The sequence below is a fragment of the Rhinichthys klamathensis genome, unplaced genomic scaffold, assembly GCF_029890125.1.
Source record: "Rhinichthys klamathensis goyatoka isolate OS25496 unplaced genomic scaffold, OSU_Roscu_1.1 h1tg000237l_1, whole genome shotgun sequence".
Classification (NCBI taxonomy): Eukaryota; Metazoa; Chordata; class Actinopteri; order Cypriniformes; family Leuciscidae; genus Rhinichthys; species Rhinichthys klamathensis.
Window position 1 is genome coordinate 624,793 of NW_026606760.1, and position 20,018 is coordinate 644,810.

General features: G+C 37.1%; 1 protein-coding gene and 1 long non-coding RNA gene across 3 annotated transcripts in view; both read left to right on the plus strand.

The window, feature by feature from the left end:
- The first annotated feature begins 341 nt into the window (after nt 1-341).
- cwc22 (CWC22 spliceosome associated protein homolog) overlaps nt 342-20,018 on the plus strand; it is a 53,117-nt gene continuing 33,440 nt past the window's right edge. The window contains exons 1-12 of one of the 2 annotated variants that reach the window (XM_056265692.1): nt 342-465; nt 6,659-6,758; nt 13,841-14,019; nt 14,517-14,569; nt 14,656-14,742; nt 14,856-15,110; nt 16,240-16,368; nt 16,813-16,981; nt 17,065-17,118; nt 17,215-17,350; nt 17,440-17,646; nt 18,963-19,025. In XM_056265692.1, coding sequence (XP_056121667.1) covers nt 403-465; nt 6,659-6,758; nt 13,841-14,019; nt 14,517-14,569; nt 14,656-14,742; nt 14,856-15,110; nt 16,240-16,368; nt 16,813-16,981; nt 17,065-17,118; nt 17,215-17,350; nt 17,440-17,646; nt 18,963-19,025 — 1,495 coding nt within the window. In that variant the 5' untranslated portion in view covers nt 342-402. The remainder of the gene's footprint in view (nt 466-6,658; nt 6,759-13,840; nt 14,020-14,516; nt 14,570-14,655; nt 14,743-14,855; nt 15,111-16,239; nt 16,369-16,812; nt 16,982-17,064; nt 17,119-17,214; nt 17,351-17,439; nt 17,647-18,962; nt 19,026-20,018) is intronic. The other variant, XM_056265693.1, reaches the window with a different exon arrangement.
- LOC130100302 (uncharacterized) lies at nt 3,323-4,050 on the plus strand. Its single transcript, XR_008808847.1, has 2 exons — nt 3,323-3,382; nt 3,767-4,050. It is a non-coding gene; the product is annotated as an uncharacterized LOC130100302 (long non-coding RNA).

Sequence of the window (20,018 nt, forward strand, 5' to 3'; positions counted from 1 at the left end):
TTGAGAAATTTGGATTAAGAAACATCACACTAATTTTAATACCAAAATGTTAATTTGATAGCTGTTCTAAGATTAAGTAGTCACCAGTGACACTAACTGAAAAATCAGACATACACCTGTGATTCCTGGAAAAAATATTTGTAAAAGAAGTAATTCATTAATCATTACATTTCTGTTACTTTTCCCTGGCCTGGACAAAGCATTAAATTAGCCTCAAGACATTAATATAATGTAAAATAAATCAAGACATCTGTTTCCTGGAGCTTAGTATTTTTTTCCCATCAGTGAAATCATACAGCATATGCGTGTGACTGTTGTGTGACTGTTGACGAAAACGCGTTTTGCTCCTCTTTGGAACCTCGCGGGCATCCGTAGCACCACTTCCGGAAGACGGTGAGAAAGATGGCAGCCGAGGCAAACGAGTCCAAGACGGTATTGAATATGAGTCCTACATCCAGAAATGAGGTATGGACATCATCAATCAACCGCGGTAAAACAGTAGTGTGTATGTTTGACTGCGAAAGACCGTTTAAAGCGGGTTAAGGATATGTTTGGCTGGATTTTACGAGGAAGGCCTGCACACATGGAGCAGATGGCGCTGCTTTAGTCTGTGTGAGATCAGTTGTGTGTAACATGGTTATAAACACTGAATAAACACGTATGTTGTTTCATACAGCTACACACTAGTCATTTATGAGTCCCTTGATTCTCTCTTAGTGAAGTTAAGTTCCCTAGACTAGTTATTTAAAGGACAAGGTTATAAACCATAACATGTGATCAAGTCACAAGAACATATTTTTAGACATGTTCTGTGTTTTCTAAAAAATGCTAAGCAACATATAGCCATCCTATTTACTAACTAGGTCTAATTATTTCATATATAGTGGAAATCCATTTGAAAACAATCAGATTACAATCGTAGACCGTAATGGAAGGGTTTGATGAAATAATTGGTCTTTTTAAATGAATGTTCTCCTATTGTAGATTATATTTCATTATGAGAAGACCCATTTATACGTTATTGTATTTGTCCATGCATACGTCCTTATATTTTCTTGGCACTTCTCCATGCAGTGTTTTATTTACTTATGGGTTCATGTCGTTTCAAAGCCTTTTGACTTGACAAAACTCACTGGAATGTGAATAAACACAGACATTGACTGAATTGTCCTTATGTGATTAACAAACTACCGAATGGCCATCATTTAATAGTTTGGCACAGACTATGTTAAAGTGTTTTGTTGTTTTAATTTTGCTTGTTTGTACACTGTTCTTGTAGGGCTCTTAAAAACATAATAAAACTAGGGGTCCACCGTGGGACTATCTTATGTCACATCATGTCTATGTTTGTTCCTCAGCAATGATACACTACAGTGCAAAAGTTTAAGGTTAAGAGTTTTGAAATACGTCTCTAATGCTCATCAAGGCTGCATTTATTTGATTGCAAATACAGTAAAAACGGTAATAATGTGAAATATTATTATAACAAGTAATATTTTAAACCGTAATTTATTCCTGTGATGGCAAAGGTAAATTTCAAGCACCATTACTCCAGACTTTAGTGTCACATGATCCTTCAGAAATGCTGCTCAAGAAACATTTCTTATGATCAGTGTTGAAAACTGCTTATTTTTGTGGAAACTGTGGTTTTTGATATATGGAAAATAAAAAACTGCATTTATTTGAAATGCTTATCGTTATAAGTGTCCTTTCACTTTTGATCAATTGAATGCATCCTTGCTGAATAAAAATATTAATATTTCTTTAAAAATAAATGTAATAAAAAAAAGTGGTGTACATATCATGATATAGTTATTTATAATGAAAGAACATGTTAAATATTCATGTGGTAGGCCCAGGGGCGTAGCACCAAATGTTGAGCCCCGGTCACAGAACCAAGGGTTGGGCCCCTTACAACACCCAAGACTGCTTTATTTTCACTATTATTCAAAACGTTTTTTTATTTTCACAAGGTTAAATTCAGTTTACCAATTGCAATAACATAGCAAGAAATTTTAAAACAGACTAATTTGAACTATTTAACTATTTTATTTATTATAAAATAAAAAATAAATTAAATAAGTGAATTATTAACATTAATAATATACATGTAAATAATAGCTACATTAAAATGTAGCCTTCAAATATTTATCAATTTTAAACGGATGGGAATTCTGATTTGTCATGTGCTCAACATACTTCTCTGTGATTGGCTACAGTTCTCAGCGCTGCAAACAGGAACGCTGCCGTCTATATGCGTGTATCTAATTAAGTCTCTGTACTCAGTAAAACCGTGCAGAAAGACTGGTATCGTCACATTTGCACAATTAATGAATATATAAAATTATAATCACTATATAAATGAAGGTTACTTCACTTGACTACTTCACCTCATTTTTTAAGGCTCGATCTTTATTTGGAGCTAGATGTAAACATAATGAAAAGATTCTTTTTACATAAATGATACTAAAATGACTTGAAACATTAAAAATAATAACATGCAAATTTTATTCAACTAAACTTGCTTTACAACCTTTAAAGGTTAGTTCACTCAAAAATGAAAATTCTGTCATCAATTTCTCACTCTTATGTCTTTCCAAACCCATAAGTCTTTGAACTTGTCTTGGATTCAACTGCTTTATTCAAATGGATTTCTTTTACAATCTCTTTATGAACATTTTGAAGCATCAGAGACAGACATTTCTCTGATCTTATTATAAATATCTTTATTTGTGTTCCAAATTCCGAAGATGAACGGAGGTCTTATTGGTTGAAACGATATGAATGTGAGTAATTAATGACAGAACAAGTTCTTCCTTTTCTTGACTTGTTTAGGATGCATCCAGCTCTGTATTTTTGTTATTTTGTTTCTTTGTTGTTGCTCTAACAGGTTACAAGTAATCCCTACCAACATATGATATTAACCAATCCTGCTCCCGGAGGATCAGCCTTCTAGTAGAGTTTAGCTCAGGTCAACACACATGAACCAGCTAACCACAGTCTTCAGGATCTCTAGAAACTTTTAGGCACCTGTTTTGGAGCTAAACTTTACAGGAAGGTGGCCCTTAGAGCTGCATGATTCTAGATAAATTGAGAAGCAATTTTTTTTTTTTTCAAATAGACGTCACGATTCTGAACAGACAACCAAACAAAATTGCATAGTTTACTAGCAGTTCTGACAAAATGTTAATTGCTGCAGACAATTTATAATGTTTTAATTTGAATTATTTTAAAAAACAAAACTAAATGATTAGATTCAATGACTCAAATACTTGTTTCATTACTGGATGAATCAGCATTTTTGAACAAATCTCTTAAATTTTCAGTCCCTCCAGAAAAACGCGATTATGCGATCGCATGATTTAGTGCATAATCAGCCAAAGTCTGCATATTTATGTGGGGGCCGCATTTTTTCAAATACGCCGCACTTTCGCTTTCACTTTTTCACTTTCCGTGCAAAATTCCGGGCTTGCATGATTTCATAATCCTCGCATTTTCGTTGCAAAAAAGTCATATATCTTTAGCAGAAAGTTGAAAAATGTTGTGTTTGCTTCACACAAGAGCAGCCATTTCCCCCTGTTGCCATGGGAACGTTATGAAGTGACGTAATTACGCTACGTGAACATCATCGAAAAGCTGTAAAACAGGAGCACACTTTATTTTTTTATATTTTATTTATTCATTTTTACAGAAGTTGTAGCATATTCCTTTTGTAAAGCTACAGTTTGACTCATCAATGTTTTGTAAGTTTGATGTTTTTATTAAGGTCTGAAATAAAACAAGATGAGAACTTAAATATTCCCAGCACTTTCTGTGATGTAGTATGCTTGCTTATCATAGGAAGTAATAAGAAATGACTCTTTACATTAAGGTAGTAGCCTAGTGAGAACAGGGTGTTGGGGGAATCACTTTTTTTTCTCTTTTTCATCAAACCGCAGTTTTTGCAAGTTCCCGCAATTTCATCGCATAAAATTGCATAAATATCCCGCATATTCCATCGCATTTTTAAAGAAAACGGGCCGCATAATCAAGGATTTTTGCCCGCAACAATCACAAAAAATCTCTGCGTTTTTCTGGAAGGACTGTTAATGATTCAATGACAAATACATTTTTTACTGTCATTTGTCACCACCTGCTGGTGTGACGATGTAGTCAATAATCAAAGTTGCTTTCAAAAGGTAGTTTGCTCTATTTCGATCATTTCCATAGAACTTTTATCACAGTACTTAAGTGATAATATGAATATGTAAGACAGAAATAATGATTCTCTGTGTGGTTGAAGACAGTGTTTGTGAAGCGGTTTCATACCTACACATGACAACTGCTTTCTCTGGGTCAGCAGCAGCGCCACTACAGATTTGAATGTTCCAGTGTGATTTAGTCAAAGGTTTAATAGACATAGCCTAGTCACTGGCATTCAGGAATGAGATCAAGTGGGTGTTTGAATCGAGATTGCGATCAACGATTAATCGTGCAGCTCTACTGGCCCTCCAGGAGCAGGATTGGACACCCCTGGTTTAAACCATGATCCAGCTATTGATTAGTTGCTGTGATTTTTTTTTTCTTTTCTTCTTTATTTACTCCTGCAACAATATCAAGAAAGCTCTTCATTGGCACTGAAATAAATTCCTGTCAAGCTTTTTTGGGGTTTATATAAAGTGCTGATATGGCTCTCAGCCCGCTCTCTCACTTATTATCCTTTTTTTTGTTGTCAGACAGGCACTGTGTTTCTGAATGATTTATTCCTCGAGCGCTCAGCATTCTCAGTGTATGTGTAACTCTGAAATACCAGCCTACCAGCTGAATGGCAGATCCATGTTTGAAAGACCAGTTTCCCATAAGCTTGCAGAAATCACTCGAGCCGCCCACTGCATTCGGCCTGGGATTAGGCTCAGTGGGGACAGATAGGATGTCGGGTGAGACTGTTTTTTTTTTTATATATATGGAGGAAAGCAAGCTCATGGCTATTCTTTGAGTGTCCCGCATCCGTCTGAGGCCGATGCAGGAACAGCATGAAGAGTTTCGCATTATCAACACCCCAGAAAACACATCTGCTTCCTGCCCACAGCCCGTCCTGCTGAAACAGCAAATTGAATTTTGATTGAAACGGTGACAGTGGCAGCTGTGAGTGGCATATTCAGGGAAATCGAATTGAGAGAGGAGAGAGTGATGCTTTACGGCTGCTGGGAGAGAGTCATGCCTTTGCTGCAGATCCAGATGTTAGTTCACTGATAGCTCGTCTGCTGTCTGATTATTTGTCAGTGCTGCTTGTAATTGAAGTTTACCTCGCTACTGCAAAATGCTGTATAACTGTCAGAAGTGTTCTGCCATTTGATCTTGGTTATTTTGTAAAATAATGCTCGTTTATGCATGATATTAACATCCAAGGCTAAGCTATTCTGGTCACAACTGGACCGTTCTTAAAGGGATAGTTCATCCAAAAAAGAAAATTTTGTCATCATATACTCACCCTCATGTTGTTACAAACTGGTATGAATTTTTTTTCTTCTGTTGTTAACACAAAAGAAGATATTTTGAAGAACGCTGGGAACCAGAAAACACTGTAGCCCATTAATATTCATTGTATGGTCAAAAAAAAGTTTCTCAAAATATCTTTTATGTTTCACAGAAGAAAGAACTATCCCTTTAAATACATTTTGTTTTTATAATTTAGCATTTTGTAATAAGCATTTAGTAATAAAGCAAATGTCCATGCAATAAATATCAATACAGAGTTACAGACTGAAAACAATTCACCACAAAGTGCATAGACATGCATCATGATAATACAAAAATAACATTATGCAGTTATGTTATATAAAACCATACTAGTACAATTGATTGGCTAGAAGAGGGATCAATATTTTTAAGCTGCAGCTGGGAAAAAACGCAGACCATTCTGCAGAAAAATTAATTTAAAATGAAATGTTAATAATTGTATGTCTCTTTGTCATTTTTTCTTTAATTTATTGTAATTTGATTTTTTTCTAATTTGAGTAACTTAAACTTATTTTTTCAGTCAGTTGCCAAGGCAACATCTATTGTCTGTTGTCCGAGTTTAAGTTTTTTAGATATCAGCTTTATTAAATTCATAAAAACTATTTTGAATAATTTTAGTTAGCAAAAACAATCATGAAGAAATAATTTTTTTGGTTTATAACATAAAAAAAATGTATAACACATTTTATTTTCCCTTTCCATGATTAATCAAATTTCCATAATATCCCATTTAATAATCAGTAGAATAATGGTTAGTAATACTATTAGTGTGCGATAATTATGTAGATATTCATCTTAAATTGAGGTGTAAATTGAGTCCAAAATGTTTTCCCATTAGCTCAAACCACATTCAGAAGTCATCAGAGACCATCAACTCAAAATTCACACTCAAGCGGTCACAGGAGACGTATGCGTGTTAATACAAGATGTAAATAGCAATATTTTTCACTTCTTGTCCGATCACCTGAGACGAATGTACAAGGTATAATCAGGTCTGTACAATGACACAGATTTTGGGCTTTATTTAGAAATCCTTCCTCTGCCATTGTCCTTCTTTTCTAGCACACTGCTCTTACTGCACACACACGTACACTTAGACCTACTGTACTTGTACTTTACTGCTCTAGTTCTTATTCTATGTCCTCTCTCTTTCTTCCAGCCGCCCAGCCCAGGAGAAATGGAGCAGCGACAGAGAAAGGCCAGCACAAGTTCATCTGAGAATGGAGACAGTGATGGTGATGAACGCAGGAGGGTTGTTGGTGAGCTTGTCCTTTTGATTTTGTTTGGTTCTGTAGCATTCAAGCAATAGTCACATACTAAGCAGCATTGCAACACCATGCTTTATAGTGTGTTTTTACCCCCAAAAAATGACATTTCTGTTGTGTATTCACCTTCATTGTTCTGTAGAACACAAAATAAGATTTACTGTTTTTGTCCTAACAATGAAAGCCAATGGGGTCCAGAACAACATTACACCCCATTGACTTTCATTATATGGACAAAAACACACAAAAAAGAAAGTCCTACAGGGTTGGAACAACATAAAAGTGAGTAAATTTTGACAGAATTCCTTTTTGGCTGAACTGTCCCTTTATATCATAATGCCACTGACCCTATATCCTCTGAATATTATGGTTAAAAATAATCCAAAGTGTAGCTCCAGTAGAACAAACTGTACATCTGATGACCGGAATACTGTTGCCTCAGCACTAAATTGGCACATAAGCCTGCTTGTTTCCTCACAGCTGAGACCTACTTGCAACATTCCCTAATTCAGCGCAAGGACAAACACGGTGACAAAGTAATGCTTCACTGTAGACGCACCTGTTGTGGGTGAACATGCGGTTTGTGTCGCTAGAACGTTTCAGTTGATGTGAAAAATGACCTCAAACAAAAGGCTTGCTTATACCAAACGACTGTCTATATCAGATTGAATTGGTCACACTAGACTTACTCATGTATATTTAAAGGGAAGAATTGCCTTTATGTGATTGCCTTTAAGTCTTCCTTGACTGTAAAGAGTATTTTATTGATAATCCTGCTATAAATGATATTAGGCTATGTTTTTATTCAGAAAGCACATTAATGGACATTTAAAAAAAAAAACAATTATCCAAGGAAAATATTAGTATTTTATTCATCGGCCTACCCTGTATGATATTAGTTTTTAGTGTCTAAGGAAATAAAACAATGCATTGCCAGCCAAAATGCCATAATCGTGACAGTCTTAGATGCGAGCCTTTCCTTTTTGTGATGGATAAGATTCAGAATTGTAAAGATATTTATGCTCATTGTTATGAAATATATTACATTACATCCTGACATTGCATGTTGGTGTGGAAAACAATGCTACTGTTTAATGACTTCATGTTAAAACTTTTGAACTACCTTTCAAAATTTTGGGGTCGGTACATTTTTTTTAAAAGTCGTATGCTTACTAAGTATTATATATATTATTACTATATATATTAGGGATGTCCCGATCAGGTTTTTTTGCCCTCGAGTCCGAGTCCGAGTCATTTGATTTTGAGTATCTACCGATACCGAGTCCTGATCCGATACTTATATAATACATAAAAAAAAAACAATAAAGAAGAGAGAAAAAACAGATCCAGGATGTTCCTTATTTTTGATTTAATTCACCTTATTTTAACATTCAACAACTCTGTTAACAAACAGAGCACTTCTGTGAGGTAGCTTGAACAATCAAGTAATAAATAACATAAAATCTTCACTTTGGACTTTAGTGCAACAGTAAATATAGAAAAAGTCTAATATAAAAACAAATAGCACCTCAACTTAAAATACCCGGCAGGCATGTAAACAAAAAATAAAAATGTTTTAAAAGTGTATAAAAAAAAATAATGAGAATATATATATACATTAGGGGTGTAACAGTTCACAAAATGTGCGGTTCGGTTCGATACAGCAAAAAGAAAAATGGCAGAGAAATTTCCTATTTATTAAAAGAAAAACTATTTTTAAATAAGTTTGAGTTTTCCTACATCTTGAAACTTTCAGGTTTATAAATGGGGATAATCTTTGAAGGATGAACAAATAATGTTTTGGTAATCACATTAAAAATAACATTTAAATATATATTTATATAATATTTGAGTTTTGAAGTGCAACATTAAATCCATGTTCATTCACGGCACAATGTTTCTGGTTCCCACGTCAGCGCTGTACGGTTAATAACGGAGAAATTTGAATGCTTCTCACTAGATCTCGCAGCAATGTTATTTCTTCAGTGGCGAATTCAAATGTTTTCTTCACTGGATCTCTTCGCACAGTGTCGCTTGATCTCGCGCTGCACAGATGTTGCTGGTCCGAACTGATAATGGTCCGTTAAGCACAATATAATGAGTATGAGAAGCGCAGTTTCATTCCGCTTTCATTACGTTTGCCATTTGATGTTGCGCAAGGTTGTGGTGATCGCGCCAGCGCGGATTTTGTCTGCAGGAAAAATGGTCCTAGGAATCGTTCGGTTTGTATGCGTACCGACCCGGAAGCCTCGAACCGAAACGGTTCAATAATTACGAATACATGTACCGTTACACCCCTAATTTACATATATCCGAGTCCTGATCGGGAGGTAACCTCCGATTCCGATCGAGTCTGAAACCACGTGATCGGGGCCGATTTCCGATCGCGTGATCGGATCGGGACATCCCTAATATATATTACTTTGATGCATTTATTTAAAAATAATTGACATAATGTTACAAAATATTTAATGTCACTTTTGATCAATTTAATGCATCTTTGCTGAATACAAGATTTCATTTATTTTAAAAAATCTTACTGACTCCAAACTTTTGAACGGTAGTGTGTGTTAATATTATGCTACTATTTGCCTCGGGTGTCTCCAAAAGCAGTCTTGTATGACAATGTCAAGTCAATAATCAGTGTTTTCCCATAAAGGTCTCTTTATCTCAGGGCTCATCTGCATCCGGCCTCGGTGTAGCGCTGCAGACGCGTGTACCTCGCTGCTCCTGCCTCTTTATCTGATCTATTGCTCCCTAGTCTCTGGAGCTCATCACTAACAGTCTCACTTCACTAGTTCTCATAGTCCGTGTTATCATCCATAAAATGCTTTCAATCATCCCTTCTGCTGAGCTGTTGCACATCCAAAATCTGCCCGAGCGAAAGCAACACAAGCGTCCTCCAGCCTCCTGACACCTGCACAAGGATACTTTCCCACGTATGAGTCTGATTTTTATAATTTGCCCTAAAAAAACCTAGGCGTACGTCACCTATTAGGAAGCTGTGTTGTTCAGTGGGCAATATGTATAAGGAAAAGCATATGTATATATGTATAATAGGAAAAGCAGTTTTCTAGGAGACCACAGGGTCGCAGCATCTCTCACTTCAACTGTACTTGTACAGCGTGTTGTGATGTCAAAGTCAGTGCAGTAAAGGCATTTGTTACAAAAAGATTTATATTTTAAACTTTCTATTCATCAGATTTCGGAAATTTTTTTTATCACAGTTTCCACAAAAATATTAAGCATCACAACTGTTATCAACTTAAATACTAATAAAAAAAACAACTTTTCTTGAGCACTAGATCGTCATATTAGAATGATTTCTGAAAGATCATGTGACACTGAAGACTGGAGTAATGATGCTGAAAGTGTAGCTTTGCCATCACAGGAATAAATAACATTTTAAAATATATAAAATTGAGGGCTGTATATTAATTTTTTTATTAATCGCACCCTTTTTGTGCTCGACATTAAGAGCGAAGCTGCCGCAGAGATTGAGCTCCATATTGGGAAATGTTACCAGCTGTCTGGAAGCCATTTCACACTGCGACTGCAGCAATTACGCATTTCAAGATCATTTAACAATAATCTTCCCATCATGCATTTTTAAACCTCTGCACTGTTGTGTGCGTGTTGTGATAAGTCATTATTGTAAATGCCTTCGAAAGAAGAGTGAAAACTGCATTGATAAAAGCTTCACTGTTTTTGTTCTCTTTCTTTGGTGCCTGTGTTTGAACTGACAAAAGGATCTGCAGGAAAACAGCAGGTGTTGAGTCACAGGCCCAGTCGTGAGCTCTTTATGATTATTTCATGGGCTTTTATGCTCCCCGGCACTGATTCAGTGCTCAGTTATTGGCTTCTGTTGGTTTGAATGTCACTTGAGATTTGAGAGAATCATCGACTGAATCATTCTTAAATAGAAATGTAAATCAGTCTTTGACTCCAAGCATGGAGTGCGTTTCCCGAACACCACCATACAGACTGATCTCATGAAATGGCGTATGTATGACACGCCAATTCGTATTTTCATTTTTGGCGTGCTATCAACACGCATAATCGCTTTTCAGCGTGTTTATCAACGCCTTTGACTTAACGTTATATTACTGTATTATGTATATATAAATATATGACCTACCCCAACCCCGTCCCTAAACCTACCCGTCACTGGGGTTAATACCATTTATGAGTCTTCTCCTACCATCCTAGGAAAAGAAATATCGCTCCACAGATGTAGATATAGATTTTGCTTTGTTTCGCTCGGACATTTAACGGCGTACACATACACGCGGAATCACTCGGACATTTAATGGCGTAGACATACACGCAAAAGATTTCGGCGTGGACATACACGCGGATAGCTCAAAATGCGTATAGATAACACGCCACTTGAATTGAAAGTGGCGTGTATGTTTACGCAAAGTCATGATGTCATGTTGCACCATAACTCGCTGCTTAACCACAAAGGTACGATGCATCATTGGAGAAACTAGCTTATGGTAGTTTATTATTTGCTTGTTCGAACAGAACAATCTAGGACCATAAATGAAGTGGGCGCCATCCAGTCGAAGCAACAAACCTTGTGAAGAAATAATCCCAACTAGAGAAACCCCCAGCTAAGTACCTAACGGCCATGCGAGCTTCAAAGAGATGAGCCTAGCAAAAGGAAGAATGTTGCCAACGTTATGTAGTTTGTAAAATATGGGTTGGTTCGGAGATGGCACAGCTTGAGCCCCACAAAGATAATGCCAGAGGTTTTTTTTATTCCCAAGACAAAAGATCCAAAACAGACCTTTTTCTTCTTAAAGACCTTTGAATGAACTCCTTTTGCTTTTCCACAGGATTAAATTCCACAGGAAAAACAAAAGAGATGTTTTTTTTTTTTTACATACATATACAATGCATCAAATCATTCCAAACAATGCTAGACGGACTTATAATCAAACATTGTTCAACTGCATAATTCTATATCATGTGTACAACCTATATATGTGAATATTATGCTTAGATCACACATAATTCACGCAATTATTATACATATTGAATGGTTGATTGAAAGGGTGCCTTGTTTGATACCAATGGGTGTGTCTGTTCATAACTCTGAAGATGACTTGAATGAAATCTGTGTAAAATGTATCGTATTCTTATAATAGGAATCATGTCTAAACTGTACTCTCTGCTTAGAACAGGAAGTTAAGGGACCACAGATAACATGTAATTTATGGTGAGAGGAGGAGAAACGGCAATCTCTGAACTAAAGACCGAGTCTAATTGGTCAGAACTCCTCTGAATCTTAAGACACGAACAAAGCATTAGACGAGTAGACGAAGACCCCAGAGCAAGATCAGAGAAAATGGGTTAACAGCTATTGTTCAAGCCATCTAACTACTCTCGTCTCACTTTTCTTTCTTTTACTTAGTTTTATTTTTTTCCGTTGAGTCCCGTGTTCTAAGTTAAGTTTTGCCGCAAAGTTTAGCAACAACCTTTAAATGCCTCAAAACTTCAGCCACGAGAAAGACTCCGTATCCCATTTATCCGCCAACAAGCCAACGTGATTGGCCCCCACGACATCAATCCAGACACGACGAGATAGTTACGGCCCGTTCAAGTAAAAGTAGTGATTCTTTCAAAATTCACTATAAATGAATGAATAATTCACTTTGAGCTAAATTGTCCTGTTTCCCTTACAATACTAACAAGAAACTATGCTTCAAACCACAGGTCGAGAGGTGTAGTTCCAATCACACAACTTTGCGATTCTGTTTGCGAATGTTCGTTGGCGCTATATTCTTGGGAAACACTGAATTGTTGAACTATGCTGGTAAAGACTTAGAATTAGAATTAGTGTCTAATTAAGCTTTTGGGAAGCGCACCCCTGGGCAGTTTGATGGCATGCGTACCGTGCAACAGTAACAGAATACTTGATTTAGAGGACTGTCAGTACTAGCAAAGTGTGGCCAAGAATTGACCCTTCGCAGGGAGCTTGATTGACAGGTGATCTGACCAATCATACTTCGCCATCCGCCATTTTGTCCGACAAAGCAGTCAGGAGAGTTAGTAGATTAACATGGGAGGATTTGAACTTGAAAAACGGAATGTACTGATGCCTTTCTGCGGTTAAAACAACATTCCTTCTTATGTTCATTCATGTTTATTTGGTGCTATAAATGAACTAGAAGGAAGAGATGATCGGATCACGGGCAGCTTTAACTGATGCTCTACAGCGGTCTGTCATGACACATTAAAGAGCCACAAAACGGTATTTATTGTTTAAAGTCGGCATGAAACGGAAGTTGAGATTTCGTCTCAACGGGAATTGATTGGATCGTTGGAGGTTGGGCGTTGCAAACAAAATGGAGGCAGATTTGAATGCCAGTTTACATTCAGTTGTGGAGGATTTCTCTCCACCGGACTCCCCACCGTTACCACTGACAGGTTCTCTGAGAGGCGGTGCACCGATAGCCGCACCCTCATCGGCTCTGGCCGCACCCTTTGGCCATGGCACGTGACCGAAAGAGAAGAGAGGTCGTTTTGAGGGGGGAGGGAAGGGTAATGTATTTGATTAAAGATTATAAGGGTACATGAATTTAAAAAAAATAATGAAGTGCACAGATAAATCATTTATAATAAACACTACAATATTACATATTAAAAGAAGATTTGTCAAATTTGATTTCATGCCGACTTTAAATTTCTTTAAAAAAAATTACCAAATTTGAAAGGTGAGACTTTGTTTAATATCAAAAGTAACCGAAAAGTAACCTGGTCTGTCCTGTCTGTCAGCGTGTTGTCAGTCCGCGATGTATTTTTCACTGCGTGAGAACATGGTGTGTGTGTGTGTGTGTGTGTGTGTGTGTGTGTGTGTGTGTGAGAGCAGCGTAGCTTGTCGGACATAGCGACAGTAACTAAGGGGGGCGGGTCTTTGCGAACGGTCAATTCTGGTGTTCTCCTCCTCGACATTCTTTTTAAAAGAAGTTAGACCCTCTTTATCTTCTTTGTTTATTCATCACTGTGGTTTTATTTTGAATGATGGCAGCTGTCTGAAAACCTTGTCTTAATGTTGTGTAACCCTGAAGCAGGTAGACACGAGGGTAGCTCTGGTTCAGCTCAACCTGAGAGCTCTGGCATCAGAGATGGGAGTCCACGAGCAGGCAGTGCTGTGGCGAGGGCCAGCGGTTCAGACAGCGACAGCAGTGAAGACGACAGTGATGATGGTGTAGTGCACAAAATAAAGAGTAGTGTCACACATATCAAGGTGAGTTACAGTTGTACAGCATTTTCCTAATGTTAAAGGGATAGTTCACCCAAAAATGAAAATTACCCCATGATTTACTCACCATCAAGCCATCCTAGGTGTATATGACATTCTTCTTTCAGAGGAATACAATCGGAATTATATAAAAAAATGTCCTGGCTCTTCCAAGCTTTATAATGGCAGTGAATGGTCGTTTCTGTTTTGAAGTCCATAAAAGTGCATCCATCCATGATAAAAGTGCTCGACACGACTCTGGGGGGTTAATAAAGGCCTTCTGAAGTGAAGCGATGTGTTCGTGTAAGAAATTTGTTTACAGTGCTATACATCAATGACAAGCTGCCCAAAAAAAATGATCGCAGCCTTTGCGATTTCAAAATCGTGATAAGCCAAATCGGTTTCAGTGCGATTACATGGAAATTGCGCAGCCCTACTTTATTAAACACTTCTACTTAAACAGTGCTATCCAATAAAAATGTCTGTGTTTTTGTTTGTTTCAGCGAGCCTCTGACGATGAGAGCAAAAACAGACAAAAAAGCTCCTCACCTGAGAGGTAAAACTTGTGTTATTCTTGATTTAAGAAAATCTATGTACAATTGAGACCTGTCTTAAAAACATTGCTGTTTTTCTCTATTTCAGGGATGAAAAGAGGTCACAGTCAAGATCCCGCTCTAGATCTCGCTCCAGATCTCGCTCTCCTCAAGAACGTTACGGAAGGGGTCGTAGGTGAGGGATCCTGGTGATTTATGTTCTTGACAAATTTGCTGTTGTCTTTTTCGTCCAGATGTAAACAATTGCACCTTTCAGTTATGACATTTTCTCCGCTATCCTCGCATCAGATCCAGGGAGCGTGATCGAGAACGCTATGGCGATCGGGATCGTTACGAGCGGCGCTCCAGCAGAGAGAGGGATTGGGAACACAGGAGGAGGGGAAGGTCAGCCTCCCCAGACAAAAATGATAAACCTCCCACCGAGCAGCCTCCAGTGAAGAAGAGGAAGGAAGCACTGGACCCCATCCTGACCCGCACCGGTGGGGCCTACATCCCACCGGCCAAACTGCGTATGATGCAGGCTCAGATCACTGACAAGAGCAGGTTGGTTTCACTTTTTGTAGATTTACATTTATTTATTTCAAACTGTCCACCGCAATGAATCAATTCAAAACTCTAAAGAGAAATTATTTTATGGAAATTATTTTGAATCAGCGCATAATGAAAAAATGATTTAATACTTTTATTCAGCAAGAAAGCATTAATTTGATCAAAAGTGACAGTAAAGACATTTATAATGTTGCAAAAGATTTCTATTTGAAAAAATGATTTGTTATTTTGGTGTTTATAAATAAATTATTCATTCAATTTCCCTGGTGTTCTTGTGAAAAACAGTGTGGGAGAAAATAGCTAAATGTTTTAATAAAACATTTAACTATTTAAATTTTTGCATCTTTATTTTATTTAATTGGCTTCAAATGCCTAATAATGATCAGCTCTTTAAGCTATTTTTAGAGCAGATAAATTACTAAAGTATTTATTGAATACTGTCAAAAGGCTGAAAAATATAGAAATATAATTTTTAGGTTTATTGCCCAGCTCTAATAAGGAGCGATCATCAGGTAAGATAGGTGGTCTTTGTTGGTCCATCTTGAACTATATTGATTTTGGAGTCTTTTCAGACATTGTGATAAGAATAGATTGTGATTTATTGATGATGGGAAACGCATCCACATGAATTCAATGAAGGGGTCGATTAAATTTCCTCATGCAGGAGAATAGAGGTCACCAGCCAGGAAATATAGAGGTGTCCCTTAGGGATGTGGGATATCTATAGCAGGAGTGGAGTGTGCTTGAGGCCAGACACTGAAAGACAGGTGATCGAGACAATACATCAGAGATCAGTCTCAAGAGCAGCTAAGGGCAGGAGATTAGATGGGGGTGCGGTAGCTGTTCTCCAAGAACACGAGTATGACTCGCAATCAGCGTTTTCCATGCATGCTGTTTCATGCTGAAGTACAGACTGGAGAGCAGACAGCGTTGAGGGTTTTGTCCTGCTATTACAGTTGTGCAAACTGTGACCTTTAAAATGGTCTATTATGGTGCACTAAAGACAAGAATTAGAAATTCAAGATTACCTGCTGTGTTAACAGGCTGAACGTGTCTCCATCAAGAGATACATGGGATCAGTGTAGTTGGTTTTTCATCCATTCTTTTCTTTTTAATTTCACAGTTTGGAGTATCAGAGGATGAGCTGGGAAGCCCTGAAGAAGTCCATCAATGGTCTGATCAACAAAGTGAACGTTTCCAACATTGCCAACATTATTCAAGAGCTGCTGCAGGAGAATATTGTGAGGGGCAGGTAATGACTACTGATTTTGTGCTTTACTGATCTATGACTTTGTTCCTATTGTGCTGTCTACATAGGCAGCGTTTAAAGACGTCATAGGCACAATCCCAGCTTGAAGTCTGTTTCAAAAAGTGGGCAGCATTATGCTACCTCCTAAGATATCTTAATTTGGCCAAATGCTCAATTCCAGCATGCATGTTAGAAGTGCAGTGGACAAAAATGAGCTTTTATGCACCTGTAATCTTTTAGCCCTGATGAAGGACTGTGCGCCGAAACGCATTGGTGAAATAAAGAGTTGTATCTTTTCAGCTCCATTTTCTGACTATTTTGATCTCTCCATTTCATGAGTGTTGGTGGTATATTCCCAAAGCTTCTTTCGCTTTTCTTCCACGCACCTTGTTGATCTTGTAAAGTTGCACCAGAACAACTACAAAACACTGGTGTGTCTCTCTCCAGGGGTCTTCTGGCCAGGTCTACACTTCAGGCCCAGGCTGCCTCTCCCATCTTCACCCATGTGTACTCTGCTGTGGTGGCCATCATCAACTCCAAGTTTCCTCAGATCGGAGAACTTATCCTCAAGAGACTTATCCTCAATTTCCGGAAAGGTTACAGGAGGAATGATAAAGTAAGCATTCAGGAAGCTGGCTGTGGGTTTCTAAATAGAGCTCTGATTTAAATAATGTTCTAATTTTTCTTTAATCTTTTCAGCAACAATGTCTCACAGCGTCCAAGTTCGTGGCTCATCTCATCAACCAGAATGTGGTATGTTCTTCTGGAGCTTTAACAGATTTTTGTTTAGACTGTAGAGTAGGGGTGTTTAAATGTACTTTATTATTGTAATTTTTTTTTGTTCCTAAGGCCCATGAAGTCCTGTGTCTGGAGATGTTAACCCTGCTGTTGGAAAGACCCACTGATGACAGTGTGGAGGTTGCCATCAGCTTTCTAAAAGAGTGTGGTCTCAAATTGACAGAGGTCTCTCCCCGAGGCATCAATGGTACATTCTTAACTATTTTCATTAGTTATCAGTATTGAATGGATGATTTTATCTTACGTTATATCTACACTGTCATGTTTTTTTTCCAGCCATCTTTGAACGTCTGAGGAACATCTTGCATGAGTCAGAGATAGATAAGCGTGTACAGTACATGATTGAGGTGATGTTTGCCATCAGGAAGGATGGGTTTAAGGACCACCCCATCGTCCCAGAAGGGCTTGACCTAGTGGAGGAGGAGGACCAGTTCACGCACATGCTTCCTCTGGAGGACGAATACAACACAGAGGACATCTTAAGTAAGATCAGCCGCACTTATTCATGCCATTTCAGAGTGTTTAAACCTTTTCCATTTCTTCATATAAAGAGTTGGAATGAATGGATGACTGATTTGAGATTTCAGTTAAAACTGGTTTAAGATTTTTAGTTTAGCAGTCTTTTTTGCTAAATATAATTTTATAAATATTGTTTTTGAGATTTCAATAAAGTGCTTTGTCAAATTTACAATTTACAGAATTTTAAAAGTTTCAGCAACCACTGATTTTACATTCCAGTAAACTACTGATTGGATTGGATTTCAAATTAAGGAATTTGAATTCAGTTACTGCCGTTCAAGTTTGGGGTTGGTACGATTTTTAGATTTTAGATAAGTCTCTTATGTTTACCAAGGGTGCATTTATTTTGTAAAAAATACAGAAAAAACAGTAATATTGTGAAATATTATTACAAATTTAAATAACTGTAGTGTAATTTATTTAAAGTGTAACTTCCCTTCAACATCTTTACTTCAGTCTTCAATGTCTCATGATCCTTCAGAAATCGTTCTAATATGCTGATTTGCTTCTCAAGAAACATTTATTATTATTATCAATGTTGAAAACAATTGTGCTACTTAATATTTTTTGTGGAAACCATGAAATATTTTTTTCATGATTCTTTGATGAATAGAAATTTCAAAAGAACAGCATTTATTTGAAATGGAAATCCTTTATAACATTATAAATGTCTTTACTGTCATTCAGTCAATTAAATTCAATTAAATTCAATGCAATTCAAAAGTTCTTACTGACCCCAAACCTTTGAACTGTAGTGTAGTTTTAATTCTTAACTGTGTCAGTCATGATTAAATGGATGCATCAAGTTTTTTTATTTTAATTTCCACTTAAAAAAAAAAAAAAAAAAAGTTTAGCAGCTAATTACCTTGATACGATCCTTATGGATGACTTCCTTCTCTCTAAAGCCACCCACGATGGAACGCATGCTCTCAAACCAGAGGCTGCAGTCCCTGCTCTGTCTGTGTGTAATTGAAGGTTTTGCTCTCTCACTTCTCATATTTAGCCTCTCTGTACTCTGTACTGATGTTTATGGATAAGCATCTTTTCTGAGGCTTCTGAGACAAAGTGCACTAATTGAAAATCCATACTAGCAGGCCTTCGGGGAGCATGAACAGCCATTATCACATTAAGCTCTTTTTATGTAATGCGACTAATACACAGCACATTTTTCTTTATGGGTAATTGCCTCTGATTACATCTCATTGGCACTGACTTAATTGCTGCGAAACGTGTAATTGCAAACAAATGTCTGCTTTACATCAACAATATTCCTTTTACAGATGTCTTCAAGTTGGATCCCAACTTCCTGGAGAACGAGGAGAAGTACAAAGCAATTAAACGGGGTGAGTTAATGACTCGTTAGCTATATGCATATTCCATTCTTCTCATTACCGCCTATTAAAAGAGATGCCCTCTGATGCACCGTCTCTGCGAGCGCATTTGAATTTTAATTGTGTACTAATTGTACAAAGGATGGGAGACAGCCATATGGTACAGGAAGCTGAAATGTTGGCCCTTGATTGCAACTATTGTAGGTGCTTGTTCTCTGATGCGAAGATGATTACTCCGTTTACGGCTTGAGAAGCAAAGCCAATGGAATCCGTCAGCAGTGGAGGAAGTGACAGAACATAGTTATGACCTAAGACGCCAACAGGGGACCTGGGCAAAGACCAGAGTGTGTTTGTGTTACGCTTGTCACTTTTTCCTAAAGTCAAATTCAAATGAATCCCAAGCAGGATGAAATTTTAATTGATAGAGACTTAGACAGCACTGGAGTTCTCTACAGTAATGGAACTTGTCTGGCTCTGTATTAAAGACAAATAAACTGTCACAACTATCGGCATGAAGTCTGGTCTACTTTACAGCTTATTCTGGCCCAGAACCATTCAGTTAGTTAGAAAAAACCAAGGTTATTTTTGTCAAATAAAAATAAAGTTCACAAAAACAAACTATACTGAGGTATAAATGTGCAGTTAGTTTGAATGAAACCTAAACAGAAATGCAGTTTTTTTGGGTTTTTTTTTGGTTTCAATGCCTGATAATCTGATGTAATTCATATCCGTAGGGAATGAATGGAAACTAAATACAAATGAATATAACATATTTTTAAAATTACCAATGAAATTAAAGCCATTTGTGCACCATTAATATTAAAACACAATTGAAATTTAAATAACTCAATTGAAATTGTAAACCTAAATACAAAGTGAAACTAGCAACCCTGCGTCTGACCAACATCTGAAGTTACCAACCACAGTTTGTTGTGTTTTTGTGCATTTAATAATTAAAAACATTTAAAATATTTAAAAAAAAATTTATTTAAAATGTAATTAATC